Here is a 22,497-nt window from a genome sequence, read left to right on the forward strand (position 1 = left end):
GAGTCGGAACCGACTCCACGGCACATAACAACAACTATGTATATATATATACACACACACACACACACACACATTGCTGTTGCTTAGTGCAAATGAGTCGGTTCTGACTTATAATGACCCTGTGTATCAGGGGTAGAGAATTTATAGGGTCTGGCCCTGCCAAGGCAACCACAGTTCCAACCATCACACTGGTGGTGGTGCTGTGCCACGGAGTCAGTTCTGATTCATAGTGACCCTGAATAGGGTTTCTGAGGCTGTAAACCTTTACAGAGGCAGAAAGCCTCATCTTTCTCCAGCGGAACGACTGGCAGTTTCAAACTTTGCTGATCTTAAGGTTAGCAGTCCAAACTGTAATCACTACGCTTAGCCATCACATTGTTGTTGTTGCTATTAAGTGCTGTTGAATCGGTTCTGACCCATATAGACCCTGTGTAGAGTTTCCGAGAAGCAGCTGGTGAGCTTGAACCTCCAACAGTGCGGATCAAAGCAACTTAGCAGTCTAGAACATTAAACCACAGGGCCACACCAGAACCCCTAGCCATTACATTAGGGATGAGTTCATTAAATGTGTAATTAAACATAGTAGGCTAGGTTCTAAGTTGATAATTTTGTATGGCCCATGAATGGTGTTATAAATTTTGGCAGAAAAAAGGTTCCCTGCCCCTATTGTATAAAGGAGCTCTGGTAACATAGTGGTTATGAATCGGGCTGCTAATCTCACGGTCAGCAGTTCGAAACTACCAGCTGTTCCACAGGAGAAAGATGAGGCTTTCTGCTCCCATAAAGATTTATAGCCTTGGAAACCCTGTACAGGGCGGCTGTGAGTTGGAACCAATACCACAAAACAACAACCACAACCCCTACTGTATGGACCCCTGGTGTGCCACTTTGGGTTAATATGTTAGACTACAAGATTGGTTTGAACTGCAAGGTCGGCAGTTCAAGCTCACCAGCTGCTCCTCGGAACTGACTCGATGTCTCTTAACCGCAATAACCAAATGGTCTGCAAAAGAGAGGTGAAGCTATCTGTATGTCTATATGTCAATAACATCATAAGCAAACTGAAAAGGCTGGTAGGTCCAGACAATGATATGGAATATAGGGTTACCAAGAAGTGGCTGGTAGGTTTGAACCACCAACCTTGTGATTGTCAGTCAAGTACTTATCCTACAACACCACATCTATATGTTTGAGTCCTGGTGTAGCATTGTACAATAAGCACTTGACTTGATAAACTGGAAAGAAAAGATGATAAACTGGAAGGAAAATGGACATTTCAGCAGGGATTAATTCTTAAAAATGAAACTATAAATTATAGATTTTTTTTCATTTCTAAAATAGAAAGAAAACTATGAGATTTAAAAATCCGTTACATATGATATAAATTAAATTGCTTTTATATAGACATAATTCAAACAAAACATTTATGTAGTCAAGCAATTCATTAGCTGGTAACTATTATATTATACTGAGATTTTCAAGTAATTTGGATAAATATAACTTCTATTCTCCATAATATTTGAGTAGTTTCAGAACTGCATTAGTACTGAGCTACCAACTGTGTACTGATTATTCTATCTAGAGGTTGAGATGAGGAGAAAAGTGAGAAAAAGATAGAGGGGAAGGGGAAAAAGCGGGGCAAAGAGCCTTAACTTGAGATGGAATAAAAGAGAATCACATCCTCAGTTCAGAAACTAAGCACCAGACAAACCCTCCCAGCACACAAAGGTCAAGTGTTACTAAATGAAGACCTATCACTTATTAGAGAATTGTTAACAGTCTCATCGCTCTGAGGATTGTACAAAGATACTTAGAGGTGCTTCACTTAAAAAAAAAAAAAACAACATTAAAATTAGCTCAAACAGGAAGACACTATCTTGGTGGCATTGTTAGTGCCATCGAGTCAGTTCCGGGTCATTTTTCAGTGCTATGCGTGGAATAAAGGCACGTGTCCAATGACTCCCATTATGGGTAATGAGACTTCAAAATCCAGACTAAATACCCCTGAGGGTCTCATTTCAAAATCAAGATGGCAAAGCAATGCTAAATCATGAATGAACTCCAGGATTATTCACATACCCACTCTTCCCAGATGCTAAAAGCAGTATAAAATAGTAATATTTTGGTTTTCTTTTGTTACTTTGAGCATGTTTCATGCACAAAAATAAGGGGAGTGAGAAAGAAATGAAAAAGGCTCCGAGAACATATATTTCATTATCAGTTTATTAATTTGTTTTAAATCCCAGTTGTTATTTTAGTACATTTTTCAATTGAGTTAATTTCGAATTGCGTCTGCTGCAAGGTTAGCAATTCAAACCCATCAGCCACTCAAGAAAGAAAAATGAGACCTTCTGCTTCCCGTAAAGATGTGCAGCCTTGAAAACCCTATACAGGGCTGCTGTGAGTCAGAACTGACTCAATGGCGCTTAACAACAACAACAAAGTGCAATATTTACATAGAGATCCAGGGACTTCCTTTTAATTCCATTTAATCTCCAGTTTTACAAATTTAGAGCCACTATGAAATGACATCTTTTACCCTGACCCCAAACCCTTGACCTGCCTTAAAGTATAAAGATAATGGCCAATAAAATAACTATATTATACCATGCTCCCACAAACCAAATACTGATAGTCTTCCTCTTCCACTTTACCTAAGGAGCCCTAGTGGTACTGTAGGCTAAGCATTAGGCAGCCAGCGGCAAGACTGGCAGTTCAAACCCATCTGCCGGTGTAAAGAGAGAAAGATGAGGCCAGCTGCTTCTGTAGATATTTACAGTCTCAGAAACCCTAAGGGTCCTGCAAGGTAACTATGAGTTCAAATTGGCCCCATGACAATGGGTTTGGTTTGGGGTTTTGTTCACTTTACCTGGATTTAGTCCTTACAACAACAGCCCGATTCATAACCACTACGCTACCAGAGCTCCTTTTAGTGGAAATACAATATCACCTCAGATAGCAGGAGTTGGGGAAGGGCAACCCCATTTTTTGAGATTTAGAAAACAACCAAAAAGGTGGGTCACTTAATTGAGATACCCTGTTGTTGTTGTTGTTAAGTGCCATCGAGTCGGTTCCGGCCCATAGTGATCTTGTATAGGGCTTCCGAGGAGCAGCTGGTGAGCTTGAACCACTGACGTTGCAATTCAAACAGCTTTGCAGTCTGGCACATTAATCCACAGCGCCACACCAGGACCCTAGACAGGTGTAATATCCAGTTGTTCAACAAGTACAAACAAAGCTAATTGAAGTGAATGGATACACACTTGTAAGAAAGCAGAGCACTTCCATCTCCTGTGTGTGTGCTCAAAACCAGGGACAGGATCTGGAGAGAGCCTCCCCAACCACCATTTCCATTGTGTGAGGCTTGTGGTACCATCAGGAAAGGCCTCTGTGTGGCAGAGACACAAGGCAGGGACCAGAAGGAGAAGAGACAGAGAGGTATGTGAAGGTCAGAGGGAAGTGTGTGTCTGGTAAGAGACAATAGCTGATGCAAAGGCCTAGCCAGAAGAACTAGCTCTCATAGACAAGGGCCAAAATCCTGGATGCCTCCATGAGCACATGAGATTTTACTTTAAATAAAACAAATGGCAGTTAGAAGTTCTTAAAGCAAAAGATAAGCATGTTCTGATTTGTATATTTAAAGCCCATGCTAACTACTGTATGCTGTTCAAGTTGAGGGTGGGATGGGTTAGGGAGGTGAAAACAAGGCAACTAAAGAGATTACTGTGGGAGTCCAGGCAAAATGTGGTACATGGTCAAGATGGTGAATAGTGATCAGGCTCTGAACATTTTTTGGATGGGAGATTCCCTGGATTTTAAGGTTGTTTTAGGAATACTGTCAATTACATATTGTGGCATCATATCCATGTTGAAAGACTCAAAGAAAAACTGACTACATAATCCTTAAAATTGGGACTATTTCTGTACTTCCAGAGCAATCATCCTACTTTTAACCTCATAACCAAATGTTCTGTCTTTGTTGTTGTCGTGAAGTGTCATCGAGTCAATTCTGACTGATGGCAACCCTGTATACTGTTTCCAAGGAGAGGCTGGTGAGTTTGAACCACCAACCTTGCAGCTCAAACTGACCTTGCAGACCAGCACATTATCCTGCCACACCAGAACTCTTTCTGCCTTTAGTAGGTGCTAATAAGTAAACAGACATTCTATACCAACATATTTCATACACTAGCCTCAATCTGATTCCATTTTAATGTCCTTACTTTCTTGTTGACTCTTGTTTCTTATTTTAAAACTATCTGATTTTATTATATTTTTATCCTTCACCCAGAACCATATGAAACTCTTTGCTATCAGATCAAATTCTGTCTCATAGAAACCATAGAAGATAAAATAGAACTGCCTTTTATAAACAACTCAGAATATAAACAAATAGACAAAATTATCCTAATGACAATTATCTTAGCTATCTAATGCATGTAAGTAAAGTAAAAGATTTTTGTATTAAAGGGAAAACAAACAAACAAAAAATATACCAAAATACATATAATTCTATAAAAAATATAGAAACTATAGAAAGAAATGGAAACATATATTTATAAATAACTAATGTGTGTAAGGAGCTCTGGTAGCGTAGTGGTTACGAATCGGGCTGCGAACCTTAAGGTCAGCGGTTCGAAACTACCAGCTGCTCCGCGGGAGAAAGATGAGGCTTTCTACTCCCGTAAGGATTTACACCCTCGGAAACCCTGTACAGGGTCGCTATGGGTCGGAACCGACTCGACGGCACTTAACAACAACAACACAATGTGTGTGAAAACTGGTATTAAGGAAAGCCAAGAAAATCGGGTAATAAAACTTGATAGAAGGTCTCAAGAAATATTGTGAAGAGCTCTCTAGATCTACTGACGAAGGCAAGACAGTAGCAAATGTACTCTTGGGAAATCATAGCTCATCAGTTGATGAGACACTGACTCCTGCTAATTTCTGATTGTTGTTGTTGTTGTTGTTAAGTGCCATCGAGTCGGTTCCGACCCATAGCGACCCTGTACAGGGTTTCCGAGGGTATAAATCTTTACGGGAGTAGAAAGCCTCATCTTTCTCCCACGGAGCGGCTGGTAGTTTCGAACCGCTGACCTTAAGGTTCGCAGCCCGATTCATAACCACTACGCTACCAGAGCTCCTTTTAGTGGAAATACAATATCACCTCAGATAGCAGGACTCCAATGAGCAAGTACTGACTTCACTGTCCTGACTGGAATCTATGAAAACTGTATTTGAATTGAGTGGAGTGGCTTTTCAATACTCAAACTTTTCAAAATCGTTTCAGTGCAGGCTGCTTGGGAGTGATCACTATTAATCATGCATCCTAGTGTATGTACCCACATATGTGTTGTTGTTGTTGTTGTTGTTAAATGCTGCTGAGCCAGTTTTGCTCATAGCTGCCCTGCACAGGGTTTCCGAGGCTATAAACCTTCTCAAGAGCAGAAAGCCTCTTTCACTGGTAGAACAGCTGGTGTTTGGCTCAAATTGCCAAACTTGTGATTCGCAGGTTATTCTACAGAGCCAACGTGCTCCCAAATGTGTGTGTTGGTGTTAAGTGCTGTTGAGTGGTTTCCAAGGAGCAGCTGATGGGTTTGAACTGTCAACCTTGCAACTAGCATTCCCGTGCTTATTCTTTAGCACCACAGAACATATGAAAAAATCCACGTAGAAACTAATCTTATCCTCCACCCTTTAGAGTTTAGTGTATTTATCAAATCATTCAATTTGTTAAATGAGAGCTCTTGTCCTTTTTGAGGAGCCATAGTGTTGCAGTAGGTTAAGTGTTGTGCTGCTAACCGAAAATCTCGCAGTTTGAATCTGCAAGCCACTTCACAGCAGAAAGATGTGACTGTTTGCTTCCATAAAGAGTACAGTCTCAGAAATCCTATGGAGCAGTTTGCCTCTGTCCTGTAGTGAGTTCTGGTATGGTGCTGCAGAGTAAGCACTGAGCGGCTCACTACCAAGTTGACAGTTCAAAATCACGTGCTGCTCTTTGGAAACTCTTACAGGGTCTCTGTGAGTTGAAACAGACTCAACAGCACTTAACAACAGCAACATAACATCACTATGAGCCAGAATCAGCTCAGTGACAGTTGGTTTGATTTGCTTTCTTGTTCTTCTTAGCGCCAAAGCTTCAAAGCCAAGATGGTCCAACAGGATTACTCACTGAACAAATTACCTTCACAAATATCTACTGAAAACCTGGAAACCATTCCTGCGTTCACAGAGCTCATATCATCCTCAACCAAAGGCACACAATAAACAAAACAAATAAGAAGTTACACTGTGAGTTAGAAATCAAGTGCTACAACCACAACAACAACAAAAGTGTGGGTATTTGTAATTTAAAACAATTCAATGGGGGAGACTGTCCCAAGGAGGTAGTGTATGAGTACATGTAAACAAAGACTAGAAGGGATGACAGAGCATGACATGCCTGCATCAGGAGGAACAACATCCTAACTAGAGGGAACAGCTCGTGTAAAGGCTATGATGTAAAAACTAGGTGCTTAGATTGTTCAAGGAACAACTAGGATGTAAGTGCAGCTTGAGAGAGCAAATGTGGGATGTGAGGGTGTAGGAGATGGAGTCCAAGAGAGCAATGAAGGAAAAAGTGAGTAAAAGAAATAAAAATCAGGCATTGTGACAACACTGGCTTTAGTTTAAGGAAAACAAGGAGAAGTGACATGGATTCCATGTGACTAATAGGATCACAGTGGCAAAAAAGTTTCCATTATGCTTAATGTATAAATTGGTACGTCTTCAGTTTAGACTGTACAACATTAAGATTAGAATTGGAAAAATAACATGAGAGGAACTTGGCTTTCAGAAGATATTGGTTGAATAAATACATTTTCTTTTCCCTAACCACACTGCACTGAATTAAAATTAAATTTATCCCACAGATATTTGTCACCCATCTACTGTATTCAAGATTCTGTTCTTAAGAATTAAAGCAATCAACAAATAACATCATGTGAACAGTCTCTTTCTTCCTTAGGATTTATTCCATCACTCTGCTTGTGTAGCCAACATGCTTAAGAGTTCTCATTCAGTAGGGTAAGGGTGTCTCCTTTGCCTTCAGTTTTCCAGCCATAGTACATTAATGCCCTTCCTGGTCCTTTAATGATACCTTAGGTAGACTCTATGACTTGGCAATCAACTTTGCATAATTAAAAGTCCCTCCAGTTTAAACTCTCAATGTCAGATGAAAAATATGTCTTATTTAAGATCTAAGCCTGACCAATTCAACCGCACTCCCTACTTATTCCCCTAACCTGAGAGTGAGCTTTCATGTATTAGAGGCAGCATGATGGTCTTAGATAACTAACAGTTAGAGGTGAAAGGCAGCCCTCTTCTAGCTCAAATTTCATCTCTTCTGACAATGTGATGGTCTCTGCATGGATCATAATTAATATGCATATCTTACCTAGAAAGATATTCAAGTTTCATTTCACCCCAGCCCTATCTGTTTCTGAGGATCCACTGACAACAGAACAGTCATGCCTCCTTCTATAATTTTGCCAGTAGCCCTTGGCCCAACACTCTTCATCCATCAGCTCCTCAGTTGGCCCAGAGTCTACCCAAACACCCTGTGTCATCTGCGCACTACTCTGATATTCATGGACCTGTACAGGAATCAGGTGCCTCTGCATTTCTTTCCAGAAAACTGGGATTTTGTCTTCATCACCTTTCCAGCTCTTTCTTGTCTTATCAGTCCAGCAGTCCTTTCCTGGTCCAGCATTCAAAAATGCACAAATGAGAAGTAAGCACATTTCTCTGTGCAGTTACAATCTCAATTGTTGTTGTTAAGTACCGCGGAGTCGGTTCCAACTCATAGTGACCCTGCACAGGGTTTCTGAGGCTGCAAATCTTTACGGGAGCAGAAAGCCTCATCTTTCTCCCTAGGAATGGCTGGTAGTTTTGAACTACCAACCTTGAGGTTAGCAGCCCGATTCATAACCACTACACTACCAGAGCAATCTGAATCTCAATAGCACAGAGCAAATTGAAAGCTCTTCCAAGCAACTCACATGATGCTGCAAGTCCATCTGACATAAACCTACATAAGCCTGCAGGTTTCTAGTTCAGCCACAACTGACCAGGGAACAAAATGCCAACAACCTTGCTTTGAGCCATCTTCTGCACCGAGAAATCATGCCAGAGAAAGGGAAGAGAAAATCCTCTCAGTTCTCCTCATTCCAACAGTCTTTCTTTTCCCTCACCACATCTGCCCTCAAGTAGTTTGGAAGTACAGAGGTACGCTTCAGTGTGGGGAGACTGGTTCTGCTCCTGTCTCTCAATAATATGGGTGTGGGGATGGTATCTGTCCTTCAGTTGGTCAACAATGTATAAATTGTCGGGTGGTGGTGGTCGTGGTGGTTATGTGCTGTAGAGTCGCTTCTGACTCATAGCGACCCTGTACAGGGTGTCCGAGGCTGTAAATCTTTACGGGAGCAGAAAGCCTTATCTTTCTCCCACGGAGTGGCTGGTAGTTTCGAGCTGCTGATCTTAAGGGTCACAGCCTAATTCATAACCACTACACTACCAGAGCTCCTTATATATAATAGGGTCCAAATATACAGAGCTATGGTGACATGAGAACACAACATACTAGCTAGCATTCTATTCATCTGCATGTCAAACATTCAATGTAATCCCATTAATTTATTTTATCCTTATGTATGTCCTTTGACAATTAGTAAAGCAATCATTTCTAGTGATGAGAGTATCCTGGTTTACTTTCACAGTATAAGCCCTCGACAGATAATTCTTAGTCCTAGCAAATCTATTGAACAGAAAATAAATCTTGGAGATGAAAAGATCTCTTGATAACTACAGGCATTTCAAAAACTATTATAAAAGAAAAAAAATCAGAGAGCCAGATGAATTTAGCTCCTACTGGACCCATTTTAACTTAGAGCAAATTATGTTGCTATCCTAGCCTAGTCCCCTCCTGAAGGCACCAGAGAGTAAAGCTTGAACCTTATAGCTCCAAGGAATTGTTCTTTTCAGAAATCACCAAGGTCAGTCCTATTCTTAAAGGACAGTGAAGACAATGATAAAACAGTAATACCATCAAAGTAAAATATCAATGGCATAGGGCAGATTTAGGAAAAAATAACACCGAAAGTAGGGCAACTGGGAAAAATTTAAGAATAATTCCTCTGCATGCCTAGGTAATGATACATGATCACTTGCTGGACATGAAAAAGCAACTAGAAATGGTAGAAAGAACATTAAGAGGAGAATCAAGGGTCCTGACCCTCATGAACTGGGGTTCCACTTCCCCATTTAAACATCTCATAGACCAATATGGATATAACAAAAATGGTGACTCCAATAATGTATCAATAGTTATAAATATTATATTTATTACATTTTAAGTAGTATATACTGAAAATACTATTTTAAAATAAGCTCTAAGTAAGTTGTATGTTTAAGTCAAAAAGTATTGCTACATGGGTTCTTGTTTATACATCCATGGGTTTATTTCAAACAAAACTTGCTTAAACAGGACTCTGAGGTCAATGGATGGCTGAAGATAAGTTCCCTTATTAATACACTTAGTCTAGTTGCTGTGAAGTGCTGTCAAGTTGGTTATAACTCGGTGACCCAGCAACCTTGTGGTTAGCAGTCCAGTACTTATCCTACAGTGCCACACCAGGAACTAGGGTACCTGAGTTGTTATATTTCAGTCCATTCCTGCTGCCACTGTGCCAGTCCATCTCATTAGAGGGTCTTCATCTTTTTTGTTGATCCTCCACTTTCCCAAGCATGATATCCTTATCCAGGAACTGGCACCTACTAATAATATGTCCAAAGTATGAGAGATGAAGTCTTGCCATCCTGGCTTGTAAGGATCATTTTGCCTTTACTTCTTCCAAAACAGACGTGTTTGTTCTGTTAGCAGTCCATGGTACTTTGAATAGTCTCCTCCAATAACATAACTCAAATGCACCAATTCTTCTATGGTTATATTTATTCACTGTCCAAGTTTCACATGCATATGAGGATACAGAAAACACCTTGGTTAAATCAAGAGGATCTTAGCCTCAAACTAACATCTTTGCTCTTGAAAACTTTAAACTGAAATTGTACAGCAGATTTGCCTTATGTAATATGTTGTTTGATTTCCTGAGCACTGCTTCCATCTACGGTCGGGTAGATCCAAGTAAAATTAAGTCTTTGACAACTTCAGTCTTTTCTCTATTAATCATGATGTTATTTATTCATTCAGTGGTAAGGATACTGGTTTTCTTTACAGTGAGGTGCAACCCATATCAAAGGCTCTGATCTTTGATCTTCATCACTATTTTAAGTACTCTTCACTCTCAGTAAGGATGAACTCTCTGTATATCATAGGTTGTTAATGAGTCTTCTTCCAATCCTGATGCTATATTCCTCTTCATATAATCTAGTTTCTCAGAATATTTGCTTAGCTTACAGACTGAATATGTATGGTGTAACACTGGTACATACCTTCCCAAATTTTAAAACTTTCAGTATTCCCTTGTTCTGTTCTAATCACTGCCTCTTGGTCTAGGTACAGGTTCCTTATGAGCACAATTAAGTGTTCCAGAATACTCATTCTCCACAACATTATTTGTAGCTTGTCAGGACCCACACAGTGGAAAAGTCTATGCACAGTCAATAAAACACAGGTACACATCTTACATTCATTGCTATTTATCAGCCAAGGTCCATCTGATGCCAGCAATGATATTCCTCGTTCTATGCCCTCCTCTGAATCTGGCTTGAACCTCTAGCAGTTCTCTGTCAACGTACTGTTGTAACCGGTTTTTAATTATCTGTAGCAAAATTTTACTTGCTTGTGATATTAATGATGTCCAATAATTTCCACATTCTGTTGGGTTACCTCTCTTTGGAATAGGCACAAATATGGGTTTTTTTCCAATCAGTTAGCCAGGTATCTGTCTTCCAAATTTCTTGGCATAGAGAATGAGTACCTCCAATGTTGCATAAATTTGTTGAAAGATTTCAATTTGTATTTCATCAATTACTGAAGCCTTGTTTTTGCCAATACACCTTGGATTTCTTCCCTCAGTGTCATTGGCTCTTGATCATATGCTACCTTTTGAAATGGTTGAACATCAACCATTTCTTTTTGGTACAGTGACTGTATATTTCTTCTATATTCTTTCAATATTTTGCCCATAGAATTCTTCAATATTTCAAGTTGAGGTCTGAATTTTTCCCTCAGTTTTTTCAGCTTGAGAAATGCTGAGTATATTCTTTCATTTTGGTTTTTCTAACTCCATGTCTTTTCATATTTCATTAAAATACTTGACTTAGCCTTCTCAAGCTACCCTTTGAAATTTTCTGTTCAGATATTTTACCTCCTCATTTCTTCCATTTGTTTTAGCATCTCTATATTGCAGAGCAAGTTTTAGAGTATCTTGTGACACCAATTTTGAAGACAAGAAAGAATTGTCTTCTTAATGACCTTTTGCTTTTTTCCTGTATGAAGTTCTCGATATCACCCAAAGTTCCTAGACTTCTGTCCTAGTGTCTAGTACATCAAATATGTCTCTGAGATGACATGTAAATTCATGTGGAATACATTCAAGGTCATACTTTGGCTCACATGGATGTTTTAATTTTCTTCAGCTTCAGTCGGAACTTGCATCTGAGCAATAGATGGTCAGTTTCACAGTCTACCCCTGTCCTTGTTTTGAATAATGATCTGGATATAGGATTTCTACCATTTCTGGCCACAGATGTAGTCAATTTGTTTGTTTGTGTTGGATTCCATCCGGTGAGGTTCATGTGTATAGTAATATTTTATGTTGTTTAAAAAAGGCTTCCGCAATGAATGAGTCATTGGTCTTGTAAAATTTTATCATATGATCTCCAATATCGTTTCTATCACTAAGGCCATATTTTCCAACTGCTTATACTTCATCTTTGTTTCTAACCTTTGCAATCCAATCACCAGTGATTATCAGTACATCCTAAGTTCATATCTGATCAATTACAGACAGGAGAAGCTGGAGGAAGTTTTCAATTTTAGTGGTTGATGCACAAATTTGAATAATAATGGTATTAACTTTTCTTCCTTGTAGGCGTATAGATACTTTCCTAACATAGACAGCATTATATGTCAAGAAAGATCTTGAAACATACTTTTTGATGATAAGTGCTGCACCATTCCTCTTGAATTTATGGGTTTTTTTTTTCATAGTAATACATGATTGTGAGATTTCAAATGACCAGTACCAGCCCATTTCATCTCATTAATGCCTACAATATCATGCTTTATGTATTTATTTCATTTTTGACAGCTTTCAATTTTCCTAGATTATATTTCATACACTGCATGTTCTGATTATCAGTGGACGTTTACAGCTGTTTTTCCTCAGTTTGAGCTGTGTAGCCCATAAGCAAATAAAGGACCCGGAAGTTTTACTTCATTTGCGTCATCATGGTCAACTCTACTTTGAGGAGGCACCTCTTCCCAGTTGTATTTTGAGTGCCTTCCAACCTACGGGACTCATCTTACAGCACTATGTCTAGCATTATTCTAGTTCTATTCATCCTGTTTCAATATTCTATAATGTGGTGTTTCAGATAGTGTTACACTGCTAGTCATAAGGTTGTCAGTGGCTAAACATTCAGAAGTAGTTCACCTCTCTTTCTTCCTAGTCTGTCTTAGTCTGTAAGCTCAGCTGAAACCTGTTTACCATGAGTGACCCTGTTGGTATTTAAAATACCAATGCCATAACTTCTAGCATCTCAGGGCCATGCAAGCCACCACAGGATGACAAAATGACAGATGAATGGTGGCAGAAGGTATGGGTTAATGTGCTGGACTGCAAGGTCAGTGTGAACCACAAGGTCGGTGGTTCAAGCTCGCCAGCCACTCCTCAAAAACCATATACAAGGTTGCTATCAGTCGGAACTGACTTGATGGCACTTAGCAACAACAACAACAACAAGGGAGTTATCTTAACAGATTTTCTCAAAAGACACAGAATGACTGTGGCGGCCTATTAGAAAGAAATTTTAAGAAAATTGAGAAAAATGCCAGGAACGTTGTGCCCAGAAACATTGTTGTATCTTGGCAATATACTTGCTCATTCTTCTAGGGCAGCAAGGGCTGTCCTGTGAGAGATTCGCTGGGAAACCTTACCTCATCCAGCCTACAGCCCTGATCTTGACCATTCAGACTTTTATTCTTCCCTAAAATGCAAAGAACATTTAAAAGGAACATGATTTAACTCTCTAATGGACACCCGAACTGCCCTTTGATGAGGTATAAATCAGAGCGCAGGATTCATCAGAGAAGTTTTGGCTGACTGATGATGGTGGTGGTGTGCCATCAAGCTGGTTCTGAATCACAGGCACCCTGTATAGGGTTTCCGAGGATACAAATCTTTAGGGGAGCATAAAAACCTCATGTTTTTTTCAAATGCAACAAGGAGATTTGAACCCCTGGCTTTGAGTGCAACTTGTAATCCACTAAGCTACTAGGGCTCTAAGGCAGTGTTAGAGAGATGACAACATCACATTCAGAATTTTGTAGACCTACATGGAAGATATGCTGAGAAACAATAGTTTCAGGGTTTGATTTTTTGTTGTTGTTGTTTTAAATAATGGTTTCTATGACTATGTAACAATATTTGTTTTTTACTTAGCCCAGTGTATGAGGGGATGTCAAAAAGGTAGTTGAAAAATTCCATGAGCTTTTAACTCTATTTTCCATGAACATTTTAAAAGTCCTTCTATTCTCCACTCTCAAACCCAAACACACACAAAAGGAAAGACAGAGAGGCAAAGAGTACATTGTTTCAGTATCTCTACTACAGTTAGGCATTCCCCTAAACTGGTGATAGGATACTTGCTACCAGTTCACAAAAGGGAGCTGACCATTTGAAACAAAGATGGAGTTCTACAGTTTTTAATTCACTGGTATTCAAGAATAAATACCATGCTTGATCCCAGAGATCCAATGGCAACTTCCTCCCATAAGTCTTCACCACTCTACAGCTGTTGCTGAATTATATGCATAGCCTATCTATTCATGTTGTTAATATAACAACGTATGTCTGTGTGTACTGCCCCCTAAACAGTGCTCAGTACATCTCTGCCTTTTCCCCAGGGACTCCACAGACCTCCCAAAACTCTGTGTATACAGAGGTAAATAAGTTAATGTCTGCCCAGTACAGGGCTTCCAGAGGTTATCTCTGCTGCTCTCAATAGACAGGATTCCTGTGTCCAACTGGTACATATAAAAATTACTCTGATACCTAAGACATGTCTATCGACATCCTGACCCTCAACTATAAGTACATCCAGGTCCAGCCAAGATTTCTGACATATATTTAAAGACTGAAGCAGGAATCTCAGAAAAATAGCCGAAATGCCAAAAGCAGTTCAGATACTTGCTACTGTAGAGAACTCTTCTTAGGACTAGGCCAATTTAGGATTTATGTCCCAGAGCTATTTGTAAATTTATATTTATTTTTTCATTCAATTAGCTTGGGATAGGAAATGGGAGCTAAGTAAATAAACTCGATCTTTAATTTATAATTAATATAAATAATCATGGGAACTGTAAAAAAATTAGCCATATAGACATATTATGCATTATATAATAAATATGAAATATATATAAAGCTCTGCTAGAAGAAAACCACCTTGACTTTCTATACTGTAGAAAATCCATATATATTCATTCAATAGATTTTAGCACTTTTGATATGTGGATTAAAATATAAGATAAACATAAACTGCCTACTGGTATTCTAACAAATCAAATCTATTTTCACTCCAAATGGAAATTAGACTATATTTTGCATTATTTGAGTTAATTGCATGACAGTTTTTATGAATAATGATGCATTATTCCATTCATTACTTCCAATTATGTTCCGTTACAAGTGCAAGGCTGGTAACACCATGACCAGCCTTTTCCTATTCCTCACAATCTGATGACTCGCACAGAAAGCAGGTCAAAAATATGCCCAGAATGAAATGAACAGAGTTCAGTAATTGCTAACCATGACAGTTTAAAATTACCTGAGAAACATTACACGTGAGAGTAAACAGAAAGAGGGAACAGCTTTCCACATTACAGGATACCTGCGTTAGTAATTAACATGAGAAATATTCAAAGTGTCATTTTGACATGTATAATTATCATCTTACCATTTGCCATAGCTGGGGAGACAGCATCCTTAATATCCTCCCTCCCCTCTCACACATTAACAGAATTATCCCTGTACAGATAGTCAGATTATAAGGTGTCCTTTTCTGGATGTGATACTCCAGTCTTTGTGCATTGCTGAGAGTATGCAGAAATCTGCTAAAAGCACTGATCAAAGGGCCAGTTGGATTCTTCTCCTCTAATGCATAGCTAGGGTCAGTCAGCCCATCCCGCTCAATTCACAGCAGGGTCTGAAGTCAGAAGGTAAATCCTATTCTGAAGAAGAGGGGTCAAGGGCAAGGAAAGGTAGTCAAAACTAAGTAATTAAGCACAGGTCCAGGTGAATCACAAGGCCACACAGAAGGTGTCCTCTCCAGGGAGCGGGGAGCAAGGAGCCAGGAGAGCCAAAAGGAGAGAGGGGTTAGAAAGAAGCATCCTGAATGAGATTTGGAGACCAATACTTATGTGCCTAAGGCACGAGATTTCCATGGGTGAGTCAGGGCAAAATTTCCATGGGGTCAGGGCAAAATGCACAAAATTCACTCATCTTTCTCCATCCAATTTTAAGCATTCCTTGCACATGTACCAGGTTCCTATTTAATTCTTTCAGTGTTGGGTCGCAACAATCCATCATTCTGTCTATAATAAAAATAAAGATGCCAGTCTCAACCGTAGGAACAAAAAATTAACTAGGGAGAGAAACAATCTGGCAAGGAGTGCTTTTCTCTGGTAGCCAGGACCATTACTGCCCTCTGACAGTATCCTCAGAAAGCAGCCTCAGAATCCCTCTCAACACTATGAGCTCACTGTCAACTAATGAACTAATATTTGACATAAAATGCATTTGCTTACTGTGCAGTAATTCCTCAGATGACAAGTCAAGATGAGTAACAGTCAAGCAAAGTCTGCCTTAAAGTGGGGGACTGGGAGGACCACCTGTGACAGATTCTAGAGACAGAAAAAACGCTGGTAATTAATTTAAAGAAAGACGAAAGCCTCCAAGAGCTTCCTTTGTTCCTGCTGACCAATGCCATCAAAAGTCAGTTCTACTTGGTGACAGCGTCCTCTAATGACATAAGGGTTGTTGTTGTTGTTGTTGTTGTTCATTGCCAGTGAGTCAGTTCCAACTAACGGTAACCCTGTACAGGGTTTCTGAGGCTGTAATTCTTTATGGGAGTAGAAAGACTAATCCTTCTCCAAACAATAGTCTGGTGGGTTTGAACTTCTGACCATTGGGTTAGCAGTACAGTGCTTGATCTCCAGTGCTACTAGTGCTCCTTAACTTAAGGGACATATTTATATAGAGACTCATTTCAGGGAAAGGGGGTTAGGGTTGGAGAGGGAGTAACAGAGCAGTTACATCTGATTACAGAGAATCAACTTGCCGCACTGTAGTTTAAAGCAAAGAGATCTTTAGACATTTCTCCAAAAGTGTTTTTAAGCTTGTTAATATACAACAAGCATACACAAGGGGAAAAAGACACGTGCTTAGGGCAATTTTAAGAGCCCAAATCTATCTTTAGCAATAAAAATACTAAAATAGTGCTCGCACTCATTTTATGTGTACAGGAAGGTTTAAAAAGAAACTCCTTTGAGAAATGAAAGATCATCAGATCACTAATAACTTCAGTTTCCTGAACAATTAAGGGAATTCACAAGACTATAACCTACTCAGGAAATGACAAATATTTCTGCTTTTTAAAGAAGGACTAAAAGGGCATTTTTATCTATAGCATCTGTTCCGTAGAAATCACTGTAAGTAATAGAGCAATTTTTATTATATTTTAAATTTATTTCAAGAGTGCTTTGCATGACAATTGTCAGAAAACAGAAAAATCTTAATATTGCTGTATTTGAACAGGCAAAATTTGTTACTAAAAGGTCTTTTTCAGAGTTCTCTTTTGTATCTATTGAGTTTGGATGGCACAGTATAATTTCCATTGCACCAAACTTTAGTTTCAAACGAGTCAGCAAAATGTCCTTTCAGTTACCTGGTCTAATTCTTCATAAATACACTTTGGAAGTGTATGCTCCATGCATCATCTTAACATCCTTTGGCCCTGATAACATTCTGTGTGATGCTCCCATTGGAAAATATCTGCTTTTTAATATCTGATTCAATAAGCTGTTGACAAATGATTTGTATAATATAGTATAGCCAGCGAGCCAGGTTTTCTGTCATTACACACCACAAATAGTCCGTCCACAAATGTTGCTGTGTTCCCCTTGTGTTAGAGTTCCTTGTGCCATTCTGAATAGCAATGCAAAGATCAATACACTGTCTTCTGAAAACAACAGGATATAACAAATGAATAATTTTATTTACAATAAAAGTCCCAGTCCCCAAATGGATTCCACTAATGTTCAAATTCATTTTTCATGTTCAATCCAAGATGAAAGGTAAACATGGCACAACACAAGGAGAGGGGAGAGTGAAAAGAAATATTAGGCATACTGGTTCGAATTTATTTAAGCCATGAACGATAGCAGGGCTTCACCAAGACATGTGAATAAAATGTTCACTGCAGAATTTGGATGCAGTCTCTAAAATGTGCCTGTTCTTTCACCAAGGCATTCTGCAAAAAACATTTTCCAGTAATAAGAAATTAATGGATTAAAGGCATTCTGACATATACTTCTAGAGTATTGCACTGCAGCAGGTGAAGCCTATTAAATTGGCTTTAAAATGCTGTTTGCAACGAACAGAATTGTTTGCTTTAGGTGGGGAGAAGGAGAGACTGAAGTGACTCTTTTGAGACTGAAGCAAACAATCTTGCTTCAAAAGCATATCTTTAGCCCCTGATCTGACAGTTCTTCGCCTTCTGTGAAAGGGGAAAAAAAATCAGCGAGCAAAATCATCAGAAAAAGAAGGTTGGCAGGGGGAGCAAAATGTTAGAGAGGAAACCAGTTCAAAGATGACATTTACAAGTCTTTTATGAATGGCACGCTCCCCAAAGGGTACCCAAATATAGTTATTTTAGAAAAAGAATTTATCAGAAACACAAAACACAGCATTTCATTTCTCATAAAGATGCTAATAAACTGCCTTGAAAACAAAGACTTGTCCATTGAGCAATCAACCCATGGTAGAAATGGCAAAGAATCTTTCCCATCTGCCATCAATTCATTCCACTGCTCTTAGATTTAGACTTAGTTCAGTATACCACTCACACAGAAACAGGATTGTAATTGACAAAGCATGGAGGGAAACTTGGGCAACTACAGCTTACAAATGACACTAAAAGTCTGGGATAAAATGATGACAAGACTTGGCTCTGTGTATGGAGATACTGAAATGCAGTATTTCAGCAGATATTTACTTGTCCCATCCCATTCACTGGAACCACCTATATGGTACCTGATGCTTATAGTTTCCATTTAAATTCAGGCAACATAGTGCTAATGGATGCTGAAAAGAAACAGATGCATGAAAGCAGGTGTTAGCCCCACCCCTTCCTAGAAGTAAATGACAGTGCAAGGGCAAACTGGAACACACATAATTCTGACACGAGTAAGACAGGGACAAGTGTTAGGCACGGTTCCTGGAACAGTAATAACTGTTATCAGTGATAACTGCTGAGAGAAAATGACATGAGAATAAACAACAAGTAACCAAAACAAATGTTGTTGTTGTTGTTAAGGGCCGTTGAGTCGGTTTCGACCCATAGCAACCCTGTACAGGGTTTCCGAGGGTGTAAATCTTTACGGGAGTAGAAAGCCTGATCTTTCTCCCGCGGAGCAGCTGGTAGTTTCGAACCACTGACCTTAAGGTTCGCAGCCTGATTCGTAACCACTACGCTACCAGAGCTACTTAACCAAAACAAATAGTATAGTTTTTTTTTTTTTCTTAAGTGGGCAGGACAGGTATCAATCAAACTTCAGTAGATATTAACAGGATGGGAAGGAACTCAAGGTGCATAGTGTGCTACGGGAAACCATAGTGAAGGGTAAATACAAGCAATGTTAAGAAGGATAGACTGAGCCAAGATAATAAACATCTTTTTAAAAACTGTACTAAAGATTTTGGAGTTTATCTTCAAGAAACATGGAAATTCATGAATGGTTTGTTAGCAAAGGAATGAGGATGGTGTGATGAGAAATCTGCTATGCAATGAGTTTGTAGGCTCCACTAGAGAATTCCAGAAGCAGGGAGCCAGAAAAAAGCAAGATGAACCACACCACTGGGTTAGACTAGGGCAGGCAGAATGGAAAGTGAGGTGGGGAGAGGCAAATTAAAACCCACTGCAGAGATCTCACTGTATATTTTATGAAACGTTAGTGGGCAGAGCTATTCACAGCTTCAATTCCCAAATCTCAGGACAAAAGAATATAGCTGTCTGCAGGTAAATGGATGCCTTATTAAAATTCATCTCACAGTTGTAACCTAACAGAGTTTACAAAGGGTAAAGTAAAATAAAAAGTTACAAAATCATCATATAAAAAGGATTGTCTGAATGCATTATCCACTGGCCCTGAGACCATTTTAAAAACCGGCTATGTGAAATAGCCTTAGAGATTATTCTGATTACAAAAACGTTCTGACTCGTGTTATTCTCATCCTCAGAGCAGGCTGGGTTCTTCGCCCTACCTTTCAACAAACTGAGGTTTGCTCATTCTAATAAAACATCTACTATGAGCATGACATTTACCCAACTATGTAATCTGACCAGGAATCACTGCATAAATGACAATTTCATCTGGTAAAAAAAAAAAATTTGTTATAGCTCATTAATTGCTCAGTCTTCAGGACAGATATTTCCCTAGAACCAGACGTTTTAATTTCTCTTGAGTTCAGACATAAAGATGCCACAAGTCTTACATATTACCCTTTAAGAGTTGGTTAAAAAGACCATAGAATATCAAGTTACTTATTATTATATGAGGGGGAAAATGACGAAGCAAAGTTCATTCCATTATTAGCCATCAGCAAGATGCACATCTCTAAAATCACACTTTGTCTCAATCTAAAATAATAAAATTTGCTCATTGAATTCACCTTTTAATCCCAAATTCTCTTAGTCCTTCAATGGAAATTAATTAAACTGGCACAGAAAGAGAGATGGCATTTAAACCGTATTCAATGACCTCTGATTTTCCAGATATTCTTTGCATAAAATATTCCTCACAGGAAAAAGACTACCTGCAAACTTACAGCAAAGCCAAATAAAAAGAAATATGCTTTAGTTAATCCCAAAAACTCAAGGTACTTTAGATGAACTCAATACAAAACAAGTGTACAATTCAAAATTTTCATGTTTCAAGACCAGTCAATAACATTCTAGATTTTTTTTCTTTATACTTAAATAAAAAATAGTGTTTTTTTTTAATACTGAGCACTCATTTTAGACTCAGCTTTAGTTTTATAAATTTTAAAAATGATTTTAAAACATTAGCAAGAAAATGTTCATATGAAATTATTTACAAATTTATTGCCAAGTGTACAAGCTTTATAAACTGACAGTTTTAATTAGCTAAATTGGATTCAAAGCTTTTGGGAGTCTCTCATACACTATCTTTTGCTATGTGTTTTTCTTATTTACACATTTTGTTTTTCAACATACAATAGCTACATAGCCAAGGATGAGGATTATTCAGAAAGTTCTCAAGCACTTTGAAAATTTTCACTGAAAAAACAAACTTTTTCTGAAAAAAAAAATTTTTTGGCATATATATACACATTCAGAATTACTGAGAAAATAATTTTATAGTGAAATGATGTCTCAGTGTGGAAAAATATTTATTATTTCAATACATGAAATTTTATATTTTGTTGCCTTCTGCATAGTAAATTAAGTTAGACGGAAAGGCAAAAAATCTGAAGAGTTAGTTCAAAATTTCTATGCACACAAATACAAGTGATAAATTCGATAACATAAAAACAACCCATTAGAACTTCTCACCAATTCTTGTTGTTTCTACGGCAAAAGAATAAAGCTCCTGAAGTTGGTCGAGGTAATAATACAATTTGGTGGTCAGAGTCCACTGTCAATGCCAAGTAACAACAATCTACAAATTGCACTCTTTTTCCAAAAGAAAATGCTATTTCAGGTTTTAACATGAAAAAAAAAAAATTATATATATATATATATATATATATACATATATACATATATGTATTCTTTTTTTATAACTGTATTTATGTGCATTAATTTAATTAAAATGCATACCCTGAATAATCTCTTTGAGGCAAATACACCATGTCAGTCTCAAATCATCACACAATTCCTAACATTCACATCACAAAGATGGCACCCAATTGATATCCCACTATTAAAATTCACAATAGACAAACTGAAAACAAAATGCCCATGATCTCCATTGGGCCCATTTTAGAAGCACCTATTTATTTACACAGCTACAGTAGTGAAAAGGTCAAGCAAAAATTTACCTCCAAAGCCATGGTTGCTAAGCAACTCTTTTCAGAAGTTCTGCAACACTGATCAAGCATATTACTGGTGCCACCAACTAGATTCAGAATAAATGTGAATAACAACTTACCTGGTCTCTCCAAAGCGGCGAGGAGGATTCCTTGTTTACTTTCCTGGACGGACCTGGGACCCACTGCTGTATTCATTTGGTCATCTAGGCTTGGAGATTTATTTTTTCTTAAACAAACAAGAAAAGGATACGTCCTGGTACCACAGGCTTCCTGTTCACAAGGGCAAAGGACAGTTCTGTCTTGAGAAACACCACAGAGGGCTTGATGAGATGTTGGCCAAATCTGAATGACATTTTCTTACGGGTGAAGTCTGAAAGAGAAGATAGTTTTAAAAACGGCCATTTATAAAATTTTAATAAGAAAATCAACTCAATGCCACTTGAAGGAAAGCAAATTCAATTACTATAGATTCTTAGGTATAAGAGGACACCCTTTACAGTTTTCCCATTTAATGCCCGTTATGATGTATACTGGTTAAATTCTCTTAATATAGGATGATCTTGCTGCATGTATATGTGGCCTTGACTGTAGTTTGTGTTTTCCAGAAGAAGTTTGCATATGGATAACAGAAGTCTCTCTTCATAAATCGCTGTACTTTCAGTTTACCTTACTCCAAATCCACGAGGTACTATTTGCCAAGTTAACTTTTATCTTTACCTTGTCATTTGATTATCTTTGCTACACTGAAAATTTCATTGCTAAGCATTGACTATTACCCTTTTAATTCATAATTGCTTTCCCAACTGGCTTTATCTTTTTGTTTATTGTCTTAATTATCTAGTGTTGCTACAATAGAAACACCACAAGATTTTAACAAACAGAAATTTATTCTCTCACATTCTAGGAAGCTACAAATCCAAATTCAGACTACTGGCTTTCGTAG

At 38.4% G+C, this 22,497-nt stretch overlaps 1 protein-coding gene across 1 annotated transcript in view; it reads right to left on the reverse strand.

Moving 5' to 3' along the window:
• The window catches only part of LOC102822436 (bis(5'-adenosyl)-triphosphatase-like), a 1,401,568-nt gene extending 1,379,661 nt beyond the window's left edge, over window positions 1-21,907 (reverse strand). Inside the window, exon 1 of the mRNA XM_006862124.1 lies at window positions 21,805-21,907. Within this exon, the coding sequence (XP_006862186.1) occupies window positions 21,805-21,907 (103 nt within the window). The remainder of the gene's footprint in view (window positions 1-21,804) is intronic.
• Window positions 21,908-22,497: the final 590 nt, after the last annotated feature.

The sequence above is a fragment of the Chrysochloris asiatica genome, unplaced genomic scaffold, assembly GCF_000296735.1.
Source record: "Chrysochloris asiatica unplaced genomic scaffold, ChrAsi1.0 scaffold00046, whole genome shotgun sequence".
Taxonomy (NCBI): domain Eukaryota; kingdom Metazoa; phylum Chordata; class Mammalia; order Afrosoricida; family Chrysochloridae; genus Chrysochloris; species Chrysochloris asiatica.